The 19195-nt window shown below is 39.7% G+C and overlaps 1 protein-coding gene across 1 annotated transcript in view; it reads right to left on the bottom strand.

The window, feature by feature from the left end:
• iqck (IQ motif containing K) overlaps nt 1-19195 on the bottom strand; it is a 67169-nt gene that overhangs the window by 28154 nt on the left and 19820 nt on the right. Inside the window, exons 4-5 of the mRNA XM_069904873.1 lie at nt 8395-8539; nt 697-794 (exon numbers count right to left, since the gene is read on the bottom strand). Coding sequence (XP_069760974.1) covers nt 697-794; nt 8395-8539 — 243 coding nt within the window. The remainder of the gene's footprint in view (nt 1-696; nt 795-8394; nt 8540-19195) is intronic.

Here is a 19195-nt window from a genome sequence, read left to right as displayed (position 1 = left end):
ATCTCTCCAATGTAAAGGAGGCCGCAGCAAGAGCACTGGAAACAGTACTTAACCCCCGTTGCTTAACTTGGAAGGGCTGTTTAGGGCCCTGAATGGTGGTGAGGGAGGGGCCGGAGTATAGAGTATAATGCTCTGTAGCTCAGGAAAGTTAAATAAAACGAAGGCTGCTGAGGTAATGTTAATAGACTTGAAGCAAGTAATGTCCACAGGGATAAAATAAATGAGATTTGTTTCATTTTTGCATTTGTTGAGTCTGCATCAAATTAAAATAGAAACAGTGAACCAAAAAACTAGAATGTAAGCCTTCAAATAAAACATTAATCTGTATCATTTGTAACCTACACGGAGACGCAAAATTAACTGACTTATACATGCAAAATGTTATTAAAGGATAAAATTTACATAATCAAATTAGTAGGAATTTCAATTAAAAAATTAAGCAGACCACTGTTTTGACACATTGCAGATTAAACCAAAGATCTGAAGCAAAAGCAAAACATTTCCTGAGGAACAACACAAAGAAAAACACAAGTTGGGTCATTTATATATCATTCTTATTGCAGTGCAGTATTTAAAGAATGCCTCTGGCCCTGGTAAAGTAACCAAGATATGAAAAATAATGTATGTTGAGAAAGATAGACTTCATTTCCATATTCATTTGACATAAATATCAAATGACTGTTAATCAGCACTGACCTCAAAACAGTTCTCCTTTTTAGCTTGTTTAAGTGTCTCAAACAAGCCTGGGAGAAGCACAGGAAATATGTAGTCTTCCAAATATTGTCTTGGAGAACCTTCACAAATTAGGAGTAGAAAAAGAAATTCAGAAACAAATGTGACAATATATTATAATAAGTTCATCAAAATGCTGTTTAAAAAGGAGAGAAAAGTTTCATGTAACTGAATGTTCCAATGGCTACTTATGACAAAAAAGACAGAAATGCTGGGTATTCTTTGGCTTCAAAGATCTTAAAAAATTAGAAGTGACTGATCAAGTCAAGAACTCCAATCAGTACATTATTCCTGTTCAACTGTTGACAAGAAATGTAGGAGGAGACAAAGTCCTGGAGAACTGGAGTAGCTAATGTAGTACCTTTGCACAAAAAAAGAAATTATAAGCCAGTGAGCCTCACATCAGTGGTAAGGAATCTATTGTAAAAGGCACTTAGGGATAGAATTTATAGATGTTTGGAAAGCATGTTCAAATTAGGGAGAGCCAAAATATCATTGCAGATTTTATTGCACTTTCTCAGGAGGTGCAAAGATGGTTAATAAGGATACCACATGGACTGTAGTAAACCATTTGACAAAGTCCCTCATGGTAGGGACTTCCAAAAGGTACAGATACATGAGGTCCACAGTGAATTGACAGGCTGGATCCAGAATTGGCATTAACAGAGGATAGTGGTGGAAGAGAGAACCATGATCATTGTGTGTTCAGCAGGGATTGAGGCCCTTTTAGTTTGTGATATTTATCAATGACTTGGATGAAAAAGTAGATGGGTTAGTAAGTTTGCAGATGACATTAAGATTGGTGGACAGTATAGAGGGCTCTCAAAGAATCTTTATTTCCCCAGGGTAAAAATGGACATGTATTTAAGGTGAAAAGGAGGTTTAAAGGAGATGTCAAAGGCATTAGATAGATAGACACACACACGCACACACACACAGACAACAATCTCTCTTCCTGACAGGCTGCCAGGAGCCATACGAATATGCAGGAGATAGAAGGATATTGTCCATGTGCAAGCAGCAGCGTTCTAGTTGCATTTGCGAGTGGAAGGGACTCCAATGGGCATTACTGATGGAAAGGAGGCCTCATTATCATTTTCTTGTATGTAGAGCTCTCCAATGGGCATTACTGATGGAAAGGAGGCCTCTTTATCATTTCCTTGTATGTAGAGCTCTCCAATGGGCATTACTGATGGAAAGGAGGCCTCATTATCATTTCCTTATATGTTAGAGCTCTCCAATGGGCATTACTGATGGAAAGGAGGCCTCATTATCATTTCCTTGTATGTAGAGCTCTCCAATGGGCATTACTGATGGAAAGGAGGCCTCATTATCATTTCCTTGTATGTAGAGCTCTCCAATGGGCATTACTGATGGAAAGGAGGCCTCATTATCATTTCCTTTTATGTTAGAGCTCTCCAATGGGCATTACTGATGGAAAGGAGGCCTCATTATCATTTCCTTGTATGTAGAGCTCTCCAGTGGGCATTACTGATGGTAAGGAGGCCTCTTCATCATTTCCTTGTATGTAGAGCTCTCCAATGGGCATTACTGATGGAAAGGAGGCCTCATTATCATTTCCTTGTATGTATAGCTCAATCATCTGCTCATGATCTTGTACACATTTGGGTCAAATACAAAGTGCAATTATCTACAGGGTTCTGTGGAAAAAGCATTATTTCTGAACCTGAACTGAATTTAAAATGTGGAAAGACTTACCAAGGTACTTTAGAGAAGCATTAAAAAACAATAATAGATTCTAACTACAGGAGAAATTGGGGGAGACAATCTGACGCTTCATCAAAAAGATCGACTTCAAAGAATGAGTGGGAAGGGATAGGTGGAAAGAAAAAAAAGACTGAGAAAGGATGAGGGAAGAAAGGAAGGAAAGGTACAGAAGGAAGAGCAAAAAAGGCAAGAGGAGAAAAAAAAAGATGGGGAGATGTAAAAAGAGCAATTCCAGAGCTAAGATTCTTGATCGCTGAAGTTGTTGATGGTGGAGCAGTCAAAATCAGATATGATCGATTCAATAAATAGTGGGGTATTACTGTTATATTGAACTGATTAAGATTGAGGTTACAATGGCACACAGGGGATATGGTCATGATTATTTTTAAATATGAGCAAGTTAAAAATCAAGGTCTTGCTCAACTGAATATCAATGCAAGTCAGAATGCAGACAGGTGATGGCGAATGGGATATGATGCAATTTAGGGCATGAACGGCAAGGTTTTGGATTACAAATTTCAATATAAGTAAATAATGAAAACCGACCAAACGTGCAATGGAATTGTTAGATTTGGAGGAACAAAAGGTTACAGCAACAATAAGATAAGCAGAGATCGAGTGATGTGATGGAAGTGGAAATAGGCATTCTTACTAATGGTATGTAAGGTTAATTGAAATTCTTAGTCAAATAACTGGTTCAGTTATACAGGTGCGTGAAAGAGGATCATTGTTGCAGTCTGCTAGCTGATACTTTGATTGAGTATTGATCAAATGATGTCATGTCAGAAGATCCTCAAATATTAAAAGAAAGGCCCATCTACCTATGCACATAGGAGCAAAATATGAAGCAATGCAGAAACATATTATCTGGTCACTGTTTTGTTGCTGGTTTTGGAATTGTGCTGCACACCAATTGTCTGCTCTATTTATATACAGAGAAAAATGCAATTACTTTTATAAAATTAATCTCAAAATGCTTTGTTGAGACCAAACAATGTAAAGATGCTACAAATTGTACTGGACAATGTCAAGTTGAGATCCGGAACTTATTCATGTCCCAATTCTTGTTCTCATTGACTGCTATCTCCATTTTGCATACTTCCAAAATCTAATTTGAGCCCATGATTAGTTCCACCCATTTCTTAGTATTCAATTGAATTGTTGACTTCATATTATAAACTGAATTTGTGCCAAATTCCACTTGAAGGCATTATTTAGGCAGCAGACTGGGAATTTTCTTAACAATCTTAAAAAAAACTCAGACAAATTATAGTGCATCTTTCCTTAATGAACTTCTATGACTTTGGTTTCATTGCACTGTTAAAAAGATTTATGTATCATATGTTATCAGATCCAAAACAGCTGAATACTAATTTATCTTTTCTGATTAAGTTCAAATTTCAGAAGTACTCTGAGAGTACAATACAAATTCCCCATGGACATTATCTTTCCTTTTCTTCTCCTGAAGCCAATAAAATAGGCTACTGAATGCATGAACACCAAAGTAGTCCAGATAAATGTGTGGATAAAGGGAAGGTGTAGGAAGAAGGGCTTTAGAGTATTGGAAATGTTTCTGGTATTGGTGCGATCTATTCAAGTGGAATGGTTTGAACCAAAATGGGTTCATTATCCTTTCTGAGAAGTTTTAAATTAATTTGGCTGAAGTAATGGGACACAGAGTTGGTGGGAGCAAGGTTCAGACAAATATAGAAGGGAAACTAGTTAAACAAGAAAACTAGGTCATTCCAGCAGGCAATGGCACAATGAGGCACATGGGAGGACTGGGAGAGTAAATTGCATACATTTTAATGCAAGGAGCCTGACTGGTAAGGCAGATGAACTTGGTGTGTTGATCAGCACATGGGAATGATATTGAAGCAATCACTGAAACATGATAAAAAAAAGCATAAGACTTGAAACTCAGCATTCAGGTCAAACAAGTTTCAGAGAAGATGGAGGAGGATGTAAAAGAGGAGGAAGCATTGTATTAATTATCAAGTGCATCATTACTGGAATAATGAGGGAGTAATCTTAGCAAGATCTTCAAATGAGGCCATAAGGTCAGAGTTTAGGAAAAATGCTGAGATTGTACTGTCAGCAGGAGAGAGAGGTGTAGATATGAAGACAAATCTCTGGAAGGTGAAGGTGAATAGAGCATGGTCATAGGGTATTTCAATTTCTCCAATGTTAAGTGGCATCTCCTCCATGTGAAAGGATTCAATAAGATGACATTTTTAAAATACATCCAAGAGATCTATTTGTACTTGCTTATACATGTCCTTAAATAGAGATGAGGTTGTGCTATACTTAATCCTAGGGAATGAATCCAAGAAAGTTGGCAAATACTTTGCAAATAGATATCATATGGTAAATTTTGGAAGAGTTGTGGAACGGGATAAGAATAATCCAGAAATTAAGTGTGTGAATGGGGGAAATTGATCTGGGAAACAGACTGTGAGTAGAAATCACCTATATTAATAACTGAAATAATGAGAGTTCAGGGCATATGAGTTTCTATGAGGGTGTAGAGTAACTACATCATCCAGTGAATCCTAATATTATGGTTTATTGGGGATTTGATCAAAATAAAAGGAAAATGCCTGTCCCGCATCGGACTTGTCAGCCACAAACGAGCCTGCAGCTGACGTGGACTTTTTACCCCCTCCATAAATCTTCGTCCGCGAAGCCAAGCCAAAGAAGAAAGAGTAACTACATCATCCAGTGAATCCTAATATTATCGTTTATTGGGGATTTGATCAAAATAAAAGGAAAATGTTAGTATAGAACACTGAAAATGAAGTAAGCCTTTTAAATATTGTGTGGGAGAGAACAAAAAAAACGGCAAAGAGGGGCCATGAAATTTCATTGGCTGATATTTTTTAAATTATTTTTTTTATTTAGAGATACAGCACGGTAACATGCCCTTCAGGCCTCAGAGCCCGTGCTACCCAAATGCACCCATGTGACCAATTAACCTACTCACCTCGTACTTCTTTAGAATGTGTGTGGAAACCAGAGCACCTGGAGGAAACCCACATGGACACGTGGAGAACTTACAAACTCCTTACAGCCAGCGGCTGTAATAGTATTCTGCAAACCACTACACTGACCAGGCCGCCCTAATACACAAAGCCCAAACCATTTTATAACTTTCTTAAGAACAGAGGGTAACCAGTGGGAAGAGTAGGGGTCATTGGGGATGAAAGGAGAAATTTGTGCATGGGGCTAGAGGATTTCAGAAAGAACAAATGAATATTTTTCATCTGCACCAAGAGGCATGTAGACATACATCTGAACAAGTAAGTAATGGAGGGATATAGACCATGTGCAGGAAAATGTGCAGTTTAAATTGGCATCATGGTCAGCGAAGACATTGTGGCTGAAGGGCCTGGTCTTTGTATTCACCAATAATAATGACTTTGTAGTTGGAGATTTAAAAAAAGGAATAAATTTCCTGGGCCTAGTGAGCCACATTTGAAGCTGCTGTGTATAGGAGAAAAGTAAGAAAATGTGGCGTTATTAATGGAGATACATAACTCTTCACTGGTCACAGATGAGGTGCCAGATAACTGGAAGACAGCAAATGTGATACTCTTTTTCAAGAAGAGCAGCAGTAATAAGACCAGTAATTGCAGGCCAGTTTGTCTATCACCATAGTGTAAAGTGACACATTTGGGTGGGTCAAATGAGGGGAGGGTATATTGCATACCCTGAATGGTAAGGCTCCAGCGAGAATTCAGGAACAAAAACACCTTGGTTTCAGCGTTTAAGGCACACTGAAGTTAGCAACAGATAGATAGAGCAATGAAGAGGGCTACAGGATGCTTTCCTTCATTATCCAAACAATAAAGAGCTTGGAAGTCTTGGTAGTAACTTTGTAAAATCTTGGTTCAGCCGTAGCTGGGATATTGTTTACTCTTCTAGTCACTGCACTATAGAAAGAAGAGGTTTGCACTAAAGCAAGTTCAAAGGAGATTCAACAGAATGTTGGCTGTGATTGTATCAGTTATAGGGAAAGACTTGGTTTGTTTCCCTTGGAGCAGAGGGCACTGAGGATCAAACATGATAGAGGTATACAAAATTATGACAGACACATATAACCCCTTTCACACTGTCACATTAACCCAATAATTAACTGCCAATCTACTGGTTAACATGCCAGTGTGAACATTCGGGAACTGGATTGCAGGGGTCAAATTTCCCTGGGGGTGAAGCACCTAGGGAGGTAGTGTCATTGCCGATTTGTTTTGAATCAGCATGCCGGTTTGCCCAATGTGAACGGGACAAGGGGTATGCAGGATAAGCACCCCTTTGCTCTGCGATGCCGGGTGGCAAATGTGAAAGGGTGCATAAAACTGGTTAACATTGGCCAAGTGTGAACAGCTCTACCAGTATCTTAAAATGGTTTGTTGAACCACCAATTTAGTGGTTCACCAATGTGAAAGGGACGATTGATAAGATAGGTAGTAAGAAACCTTTTCTTATTGCAGAGGTATCAGAGTGCAAAAGTGTAAGGTATAGAATGAATGGTTTAGAAGGATTTGAGGAAGTGATTTTTTATTCACTCAGAAGGTGGTTGGAATCTGAAATCATACTGTCCAAGGTTGAGGGGCCAAATATTCACAAAATTTAGGAAGCATTAGGACAAACATTTAAATTATCACTGGGTGGTAGCTTATGGACCCAAATATGGTAAATGGGATTAGAATAGATGGGTACAATGGTCAGCAGAAACATGTTGGGCTGAAGGGCCTATTTTTGTGCAGCAAGACTTCATAGCTTTAAGTTGGGCACATTTCCAGGAGGCATGGTCTTCATATTGCTGTTGGCGATGTGGTTGAGAAACCAATCAAGCTGCAGGCAATGTGAGATCAAAAGACTCACAATAGGCTGCAGGCTGCTGGAGACTGGCTTATGAGAACCTAGTATGAGAACTGGAATTCGAGAGGATGCTGAGGGAAAGGAGGGCTCCTGATGGGTCCTGAGTGTTAAGGCTTCCTCATCACATCAGAGGTTTGAATCTGGACTCAGGATTCCAATGGTTTGAACTGAACTGAGTCTTGTGCAGCTGCAGGGGCTGTGGGAGTGCTCGAGGCAAATCCACCAACACTCGGGGACTCTGGGTTGACTCTCTTTTGCTTCTCATTCTCTGACTGTCAGGGACACTGGGCAATGCAAATGTTGATGGCAAATCTTTGTCTTATGACAGATTAAAGACATATTTGTGTAATATTACAGTTCTGTTTCATTACATGACAATAGTATCTTATGTGAGTTTTAAATGCCAAGTTGATGAATATCAGCAAATTATTCAATGTGATGACGTTTTTAACCGCTTAAATGTTCAATTGCCATGAATAGGCACAGAGTATTAAGGAGCTTGCTCTTTCCTGGACAAGAGAATACGATCTTTCATTTTGATTAATGGTTAAGGGATCCTAGGTGCAAGGAGGAAAGAAATAAAGCATTTGAGCAGACAGATTGTTGGACAAACAGCTTCTATGAGAAATTAAGGTTAAAGCGAGTTTCTCATTTTAGAAATACTTCTATGGATAAACGTAATCATATCCTTGTGAAATTTGTCAGAGTTTCAAATCATCTCTGGTTTGCAATCTTATTTTGTACAAGAGGAATGAAAAAAAAGACTGGTTTGAATTTTCAATAATAAACTATAGCAGCAACAAAGACAAAATACTTTTTCTGTTCCAGAATGTCGACACATTTAGATAACATTCTCCCCTTTTTAAGGATTTTTTATGGTTAGGTCAAAAAGGACATCTCAGAACAACCACCATTCTGAAAATAACTAAAAGCTTGTATCAAATTAGAAAACTATAAATAGCTTGAACTATTGAATAATTTCCCCCAGGTTTAAAAGAATAAAGAGTTGCAAATTGTATAGATAAACCCAAATACATCACCTGCTTCACGTACATGATTTTTGATCAGGTGGTGTAACAGGAGGAGGAGGGGATAGGTTTAAAGATGGAGGAGGTTTCTGAACAACTGCATGACCTAAAAATCCTGGATGAGAATATTCAGCATTGAAGTGCTCCAACAATGAGGTATCCACTGAAACCTAGAATGAGAGAGAGAGAAAGAGAGAGAGAGAGAAAACAAAGTTTATCACTTGCTTAATGCATACAAGATGTCAAAGAATAGGTAGGGGCAGATAGAATTTGATAGGAAGACAATAAGAGAATCCAAATTTTTAAAAAACGGCAAATGCTGAAAATGTGACTTTTTAAACGAGAAAGTATACTGCTGACTGTAAAAAGTAAAATAAACATGAGACAAAAAAAAGCTTTAATAAGAATGTACAGAATTCTAGACATAATGTATCAAGTGTAAATGTAGGAAGTTATATTAAAGTTTTATAAATAAATGGTAATGATTTACATGAAGGCATCATATCTTTGGAAGTTGATCAAGCTTAAAAATGACTAAAGTTGAGGAACTCTAGCAAAGCTGTGAATCTAAGCAAGCTTGGATTGAGCGGAAAAGGTGAAATGATTCGTCAAAAAAGAAATTCAAAATAATGGGGAACTCTGCAAAGCATGTACAGGATTCGGTTTTTACTTGTGCAAGGATCTGTAACCAGAGGCAACCAATTTAAATTGATGGCTAATAAGAGCATAAATCATTTTTTTTTTAAATATTACAACTCATTATAATTTGCATTGCAATATTTAGAATGATACTATTTCCAATAGTATGTTTCAAATAGGAACTAAATACCCGTATTTGACAGCATACAAGATCCACATGCATAAAAGACCCATCCCCCATTTGGAGTGGATTTACTGCGAACAAACATGAGGACAAACAGGTACGAGTTCCTTCTATGTCTGGGATAGTGGCAGCAGCAGCCGTGGCTCTTGGGGGGGGTGGGGGTGCCCTGGAGGGGTCTCTCCCTGATACTGGGGCCAGGCGGCAATACCGAGTGGACAGCGGAGAAATCCCTCCCTGATTATGTTTTCCAAAATATCACCTTAGCATACAAGTCCTGAGGGGCTTTTTTTGGGTGATTTTTGAGAAAAAAAAGGGGTGTCTTATATGCCATCAAATATGGTATACATTTCATGAAGACAACAAATTATAGTGCAATGCAGTTAATAGTAAGAGTAAAATTAATTTAACAAATCTTTCAGAGTGAGTATACGGCACAATCAGCTGAATAATTCTTCTATAGGACATAAAAACTCCACAGAGTTGTTACTCAGGCAGCAACCTCAGGGGCACCAGTCTTCACTCCATCGTGGACATCGATAATGACGGTCTCTCAAGAAAGCAGCATCTATCCTCATATTGCTACCATCAGGAAATAGGTACAGGAGCCTGAAGACAAGCACCCAGTGGCACAAGGTCAGGAGTCTGTCATCAGATTTCTGAATGGACAATAAACCAGACACTATCTCTCTTTCTCCTATTTTATTCCACAAATTATTTTTGAAATTTAATTTATAGCTATATTTGCACCACGATACTGCTGCAACAATTTTGTGACACACTCATGACAATCAATTCTGATTCCATTTGTATCATTCTGGGCTTTCACTGTTTGCTGCGTCAATTCGTAAACATTCTGTCACTTCCTTGTATTTCCATTAGTGAAATTACTTTCACTCATCTTTGACCTGATTTCATCTCTCAAACTTCATCAGTCACCATGGAACATTCCAGCCTAAACTAGGTTTGGATTTCAATTTTGGCCCCTTGTGCCTTGTAGCCTAGAAATTGCATCCCAAAACATTTTCTTAGGCTCGATCCTTGCAAAATCCATTTTATTTGGAGCAGATCATACTCTTCATAATTTTTACGTAAATCCCAACAGTAACAAGATTAGATTGGTTATTTCCTTGCATTTGAAAATGTCTGATCAAGCATATATCCACAATGTTAGAAGTAAGATATGAAGGTCCACAGACACAGTGGTTGAAAAACAATGCTGAAGAAACTCAGCTGCTCAAACAGCGTATTTTATGCAAGCAGAGATAGAAGTACAAAATCAACATTTCAGTCTTGAGCCCTTCATCAAAAAATGTTCGCAGGCACCTGAACAAATGGTTGGGGTGGGGGGGGTGGGGAGGAGCACTGTCCCAAAGGAAGGAGGTAATAGGTGGATAAGGGAAGGAGGGCACACCTGTAAGCAGGGGGAAGTGGGATGGCTCTGGTAATAGAAAAGGAAGGGGCTGGAGAGTTGGAGGAAAGAGACAAAGGGAAGGGAGGGAGGGAAAGCAGGGAGTAGGCTAGCAGAAACCAGAGAAGTTGATGTTAATGTCATTTGGTTGGAGAGTGCCCAGATGGAAAATCAAGTGTTGTTCCTCCAATTTATGGGTGGTCTTGATAGGATAGTATACGAGGTCATACTTGGTGGGATAGTAAAAGCCACCTGAAAATTGGAGGAACAACACTTGATTTTCCATCTCTAACCAGATAACATTAACATCAGTTTCTTCTAACCTACTCCCTGATCTTCCTCCCTTCCCTTTCCCTTTGTCTTCTTTCCTCCAGGTCTCCACCCTCTTCCCTCTCCATTCAGAGCCATCCCTCCTCCCTCTGTTGCTGGTGTTCCCCCCCTCCCATATCCACCTCTTGCCTCTGGATTTTGGGACCGTGCTCCTCCCCCTTCCCCACCCTCCCCCTCTACCATTTTGTTCCATACCTTGATGAAGGGCTCAAGCCCAAAACATTGGTTATGTACCCTTTACCTTTGCTACATAAAGTACACTGGTTGATCAGCTGAGTTTCTCCAGCACTGTTTTCACTTCATCCATGGTATTACCTGGACTTGAAATCAAGAACAAATCTCAGCAGCTGAGTAGTGTCCAAATCATGCCAAGTGACCCTCTTGATACTTCTGTTGCTATAACCAGCATGGTACAATGTGAATTAGAAAAGGGTGCCCAAGTATTACATAAAAATATCACTTTACCGATTGCTGTTCTGCTTTTAATAGATAAATTTATCCATTTATTCATTTCCATTTACTTCAGTGAGTTGCTACTTCAACGTATTCCCCATGAGAAGCATCTCACTTGAATATCTCAGACTTCCTTATAAAATACATCTTACTCAGCAGATTTCAACTTTTCAGGTGTAAATGATGAAGGGTTGACACCCCATAGTTAAGGGTCAGGATTTGCTCCAAATAAATATCATCCCAAGGAGAATTGTGCAAGTGCAGTTATGCTTCTTATTGCTGGGTGTAAACCATTTAACAAGTTTCTCATTGAATTCTAGCTAATTTTTCAGGTTTTTTTGCAAGGAATAATTTGAAGTTTATGGAAAATACAAGAATATTTCAGGCCATCAAAAATGGGTGCAATCCAATTTCTTAAAGTACTCCATCACTACCAACTGTGCCCATAGTTGCTATCACCTTAAATTCAAAATTTCCTCAAACCTTTCACTGCTCCTTTAAGGTACGCCTAAAAATCTGATACATGTCCTTAAAATATTAATGCTATTTTATAATTCTTATCTGAAATTTTGAAACGTTTTCTTTATTTAAGAAACTGTACAACAGCATATTGCTCCACCTGAAATGAAATTTAATATTGTATATATTGGCCAAAGCAGAGAAATCAGGACTTTTTCCTTAAAATATGATTTAATCATAGATACCTAGAAACCAGTTAGCCTGTAATTTTAGGAAAACCAAAGAGTTATTACCTGGGGTGGCAAGGGAACCAAACACATTTGATCCAATATGTTCAAACTCACTTTGCTGTAGCTAATGCTAATGCATAACCCTTTTACACTGAGACATTCCATCCCCAATTCTCCATGACCCACAAAATCAGTTTTGCTCTAAGATACCAGATATCTATTCATCACCATTATTCAGATCAACCACGTCTGGCAGGCCTCTAAAATCTCCAAATTGTGTTATGTGCAACAGTACATTCCAATGTCCTATCCATAAAACAGTGGCATTCTCCTAATTCTGCTGGGTCTTAAGAACCTGAGCCTAAAATGCCGAATGACAATTCAATACCAGTCTCTCCCAATTTTTATCCTGCATACAAGCAGTAGACAAAAGATTATGCCATTCTGTACCCTTAAAGATGTCAGAAATACTTGAACATTCACATTAATCATCAACTAATAATGCAGCATGCCACATTCTCACAACACCTTGTATAAAAGCTTTTTATTCCAACCATATACTGTATAATATATACTGTATAAATCTTATATTGTATAAATCATAACAAAGTTGTCTTGTTTCAGATGCCTCAAAACAAGCTACTTTCCAGATAATCAGACCTCTACCTTTCAATTTTTAGCTATTGAGCAAATCATCCAGCAATTTCAAATTCTAAAAAAAAAATGACCCAGTTCTTCAAGCTTTTTTAAAAATACATTAATAAGTACCCTCATGAATCACTGCAAACTTCTCAACATGGTCCCTTCTTTAAATGGAGCCAAAAATTCCATAATAATGTACTATGATCTTTAATTTTCTTTTTCTTTTCTTCTTTGGCTTGGCTTCGCAGTCGAAGATTTATGGAGGGGTAAAAGTCCACGTCAGCTGCAGGCTCGTTTGTGGCTGACAAGTCCGATGCGGGACAGGCAGACACGGTTGCAGCGGTTGCAGGGGAAAATTGGTGGGTTGGGGTTGGGTGTTGGGTTTTTCCTCCTTTGTCTTTTGTCAGTGAAGTGGGCTCTGCGGTCTTCTTCAAAGGAGGTTGCTGCCCACCGAACTGTGAGGTGCCAAGATGCACAGTTTGAGGCGAGATCAGCCCACTGGCGGTGGTCAGTGTGGCAGGCACCAAGAGATTTCTTTAGGCAGTCCTTGTATCTCTTCTTTGGTGCACCTCTGTCACGGTGCCCAGTGGAGAGCTCGCCATATAACACGATCTTGGGAAGGTGATGGTCCTCCATTCTGGAGACGTGACCTACCCAGCACAGTTGGATCTTCAGCAGCGTGGATTCAATGCTGTCGGCCTCTGCCATCTCGAGTACTTCGATGTTAGGGATGAAGTCGCTCCAATGAATGTTGAGGATGGAGCGGAGACAACGCTGGTGGAAGCGTTCTAGGAGCCATAGGTGATGCCGGTAGAGGACCCATGATTCGGAGCCGAACAGGAGTGTGGGTATGACAACAGCTCTGTATACGTTAATCTTTGTGAGGTTTTTCAGTTGGTTGTTTTTCCAGACTCTTTTGTGTAGTCTTCCAAAGGCGCTATTTGCCTTGGCGAGTCTGTTGTCTATCTCTTTGTCGATCCTTGCATCCGATGAAATGGTGCAGCCGAGATAGGTAAACTGGTTGACCGTTTTGAGTTTTATTCCATATAACGATAAAACTCATGATTGGTGGATCAGAAATGTCTGCATGTGGTTTTCCTTGAAATAGTTTTCATGGCTTGAATAAATTACTGCTTCGTGGTATTAGTGATCTACCATGAAAATTTGGTTTTCGTCCTTTAATGGATTAATAATATAATCCTTGTCAATTGACTACTTTATAAAATGGTAACATGGGAAAGGAGAGAACAATGTTTTACAAATATTCCTCATAAACTGTCAAATCATACTGTAATTTTATGAAAATTTGCATTAAGCTTGGGAAAGTTTTCCTTAGGACTTCTGGAGACTTCTGGCAAAGTTTAAGCAGTTAATAGTTGTTTGAAATATAATTTTATTTGAATTCAGCTTTGCGAGAAAAGAAAACCCAACAGTTGCATAATACAAGCTTGGTCAATGCAGCCAAAGATAATCAGATCATACATTCTAAACTGTTGGTTTGTCAGTGATTTGATTGTGGGTTCAAACAACATTTTACTTTAATCACTCCTGTAATTAAAAAAAACACAATTGCATTAAGAAAAATAGAGAATGAGAAAGATCTTTTATAACCATACAAATTTCAAAAATAAAGCGGAAACTTCTGGACGACACAGAGAAATCAGCAATTGATAGGACCTGCATTTACTGTATGAGATTTAAATACTTGATGCATCATTCAAGACCACTAGACCACTTGATGCATCATTCGAGACCACTAGACCACTAGATGCATCATTCTAGACCACTAGACCACTTGATGCATCATTCTAGACCACTAGACCACTTGATGCATCATTCTAGACCACTAGACCACTTGATGCATCATTCTAGACCACTAGACCACTTGATGCATCATTCTAGACCACTAGACCACTTGATGCATCATTCTAGACCACTAGACCACTTGATGCATCATTCTAGACCACTAGACCACTAGATGCATCATTCTAGACCACTAGACCACTTGATGCATCATTCTAGACCACTAGATGCAACATTCTAGACCACTAGACCACTTGATGCATCATTCTAGACCACTAGACCACTTGATGCATCATTCTAGACCACTAGACCACTTGATGCATCATTCTAGACCACTAGACCACTTGATGCATCATTCTAGACCACTAGACCACTTTATGCATCATTCTAGACCACTAGACCACTTGATGCATCATTCTAGACCACTAGATGCATCATTCTAGACCACTAGACCACTTGATGCATCATTCTAGACCACTAGATGCATCATTCTAGACCACTAGATGCATCATTCTAGACCACTAGACCACTAGATGCATCATTCTAGACCACTAGACCACTAGATGCATCATTCTAGACCACTAGACCACTTGATGCATCATTCTAGACCACTAGACCACTTGATGCATCATTCTAGACCACTAGACCACTTGATGCATCATTCTAGACCACTAGACCACTTGATGCATCATTCTAGACCACTAGACCACTTGATGCATCATTCTAGACCACTAGACCACTTGATGCATCATTCTAGACCACTAGACCACTTGATGCATCATTCTAGACCACTAGACCACTTGATGCATCATTCTAGACCACTAGACCACTTGATGCATCATTCTAGACCACTAGACCACTTGATGCATCATTCTAGACCACTAGACCACTTGATGCATCATTCTAGACCACTAGACCACTTGATGCATCATTCTAGACCACTAGATGCATCATTCTAGACCACTAGACCACTTGATGCATCATTCTAGACCACTAGACCACTTGATGCATCATTCTAGACCACTAGACCACTTGATGCATCATTCTAGACCACTAGACCACTTGATGCATCATTCTAGACCACTAGACCACTTGATGCATCATTCTAGACCACTAGACCACTAGATGCATCATTCTAGACCACTAGACGCATCATTCTAGACCACTAGATGCATCATTCTAGACCACTAGATGCATCATTCTAGACCACTAGACCACTAGATGCATCATTCTAGACCACTAGACCACTTGATGCATCATTCTAGACCACTAGACCACTTGATGCATCATTCTAGACCACTAGACCACTTGATGCATCATTCTAGACCACTAGACCACTTGATGCATCATTCTAGACCACTAGATGCATCATTCTAGACCACTAGACCACTTGATGCATCATTCTAGACCACTAGACCACTTGATGCATCATTCTAGACCACTAGACCACTTGATGAATCATTCTAGACCACTAGACCACTTGATGCATCATTCTAGACCACTAGACCACTTGATGCATCATTCTAGACCACTTGATGCATCATTCTAGACCACTAGACCACTTGATGCATCATTCTAGACCACTAGACCACTTGATGCATCATTCTAGACCACTAGACCACTTGATGCATCATTCTAGACCACTAGACCACTTGATGCATCATTCTAGACCACTAGAACACTTGATGCATCATTCTAGACCACTAGACCACTTGATGCATCATTCTAGACCACTAGACCACTTGATGCATCATTCTAGACCACTAGACCACTTGATGCATCATTCTAGACCACTAGACCACTTGATGCATCATTCTAGACCACTAGACCACTTGATGCATCATTCTAGACCACTAGACCACTTGATGCATCATTCTAGACCACTAGACCACTTGATGCATCATTCTAGACCACTAGACCACTTGATGCATCATTCTAGACCACTAGACCACTTGATGCATCATTCTAGACCACTAGACCACTTGATGCATCATTCTAGACCACTAGACCACTTGATGCATCATTCTAGACCACTAGACCACTTGATGCATCATTCTAGACCACTAGACCACTTGATGCATCATTCTAGACCACTAGACCACTTGATGCATCATTCTAGACCACTAGACCACTTGATGCATCATTCTAGACCACTAGACCACTTGATGCATCATTCTAGACCACTAGACCACTTGATGCATCATTCTAGACCACTAGACCACTAGATGCATCATTCTAGACCACTAGACCACTTGATGCATCATTCTAGACCACTAGACCACTAGATGCATCATTCTAGACCACTAGACCACTAGATGCATCATTCTAGACCACTTGATGCATCATTCTAGACCACTAGACCACTTGATGCATCATTCTAGACCACTAGACCACTTGATGCATCATTCTAGACCACTAGACCACTTGATGCATCATTCTAGACCACTAGACCACTTGATGCATCATTCTAGACCACTAGACCACTTGATGCATCATTCTAGACCACTAGACCACTTGATGCATCATTCTAGACCACTAGACCACTTGATGCATCATTCTAGACCACTAGACCACTTGATGCATCATTCTAGACCACTAGACCACTTGATGCATCATTCAAGACCACTAGATGCATCATTCAAGACCGCTAGATGCATCATTCTAGACCACATGATGCATCATTCTAGACCACATGATGCATCATTCTAGACCACTAGATGCATCATTCTAGACCACTAGATGCATCATTCTAGACCACTAGATGCATCATTCTAGACCACTAGATGCATCATTCTAGACCACTAGACCACATGATGCATCATTCTAGACCACTAGATGCATCATTCTAGACCACTAGACCACATGATGCATCATTCTAGACCACTAGATGCATCATTCTAGACCACTAGACCACTTGATGCATCATTCTAGACCACTAGATGCATCATTCAAGACCACTAGATGCATCATTCTAGACCACATGATGCATCATTCTAGACCACTAGATGCATCATTCTAGACCACTAGATGCATCATTCTAGACCACTAGATGCATCATTCTAGACCACTAGACCACATGATGCATCATTCTAGACCACTAGATGCATCATTCTAGACCACTAGATGCATCATTCTAGACCACTAGATGCATCATTCTAGACCACTAGACCACATGATGCATCATTCTAGACCACTAGACCACTTGATGCATCATTCTAGACCACTAGACCACTTGATGCATCATTCTAGACCACTAGACCACTTGATGCATCATTCTAGACCACTAGACCACTTGATGCATCATTCTAGACCACTAGACCACTTGATGCATCATTCTAGACCACTAGACCACTTGATGCATCATTCTAGACCACTAGACCACTAGATGCATCATTCTAGACCACTAGACCACTTGATGCATCATTCTAGACCACTAGACCACTAGATGCATCATTCTAGACCACTAGACCACTTGATGCATCATTCTAGACCACTAGACCACTTGATGCATCATTCTAGACCACTAGACCACTTGATGCATCATTCTAGACCACTAGACCACTTGATGCATCATTCTAGACCACTAGACCACTTGATGCATCATTCTAGACCACTAGACCACTTGATGCATCATTCTAGACCACTAGACCACTTGATGCATCATTCTAGACCACTAGACCACTTGATGCATCATTCTAGACCACTAGACCACTTGATGCATCATTCTAGACCACTAGACCACTAGATGCATCATTCTAGACCACTAGACCACTTGATGCATCATTCTAGACCACTAGACCACTTGATGCATCATTCTAGACCACTAGACCACTTGATGCATCATTCTAGACCACTAGACCACTTGATGCATCATTCAAGACCACTAGACCACTTGATGCATCATTCTAGACCACTAGACCACTAGATGCATCATTCTAGACCACTAGACCACTTGATGCATCATTCTAGACCACTAGACCACTTGATGCATCATTCTAGACCACTAGACCACTTGATGCATCATTCTAGACCACTAGACCACTTGATGCATCATTCTAGACCACTAGACCACTTGATGCATCATTCTAGACCACTAGACCACTTGATGCATCATTCTAGACCACTAGACCACTAGATGCATCATTCTAGACCACTAGACCACTTGATGCATCATTCTAGACCACTAGATGCATCATTCTAGACCACTAGATGCATCATTCTAGACGACTAGACCACTAGATGCATCATTCTAGACCACTAGACCACTTGATGCATCATTCTAGACCACTAGACCACTTGATGCATCATTCTAGACCACTAGACCACATGATGCATCATTCTAGACCACTAGACCACTTGATGCATCATTCTAGACCACTAGACCACTTGATGCATCATTCTAGACCACTAGACCACTTGATACATCATTCTAGACCACTAGACCACTTGATGCATCATTCTAGACCACTAGACCACTTGATGCATCATTCTAGACCACTAGACCACTTGATGCATCATTCTAGACCACTAGACCACTTGATGCATCATTCTAGACCACTAGACCACTAGATGCATCATTCTAGACCACTAGACCACTTGATGCATCATTCTAGACCACTAGATGCATCATTCTAGACCACTAGATGCATCATTCTAGACCACTAGATGCATCATTCTA

Source organism: Narcine bancroftii, chromosome 12, assembly GCF_036971445.1.
Source record: "Narcine bancroftii isolate sNarBan1 chromosome 12, sNarBan1.hap1, whole genome shotgun sequence".
Lineage (NCBI taxonomy): Eukaryota > Metazoa > Chordata > Chondrichthyes > Torpediniformes > Narcinidae > Narcine > Narcine bancroftii.
Note: the sequence above shows the minus strand (reverse complement) of the source record. Positions and strands in the feature narration are given on the sequence as shown.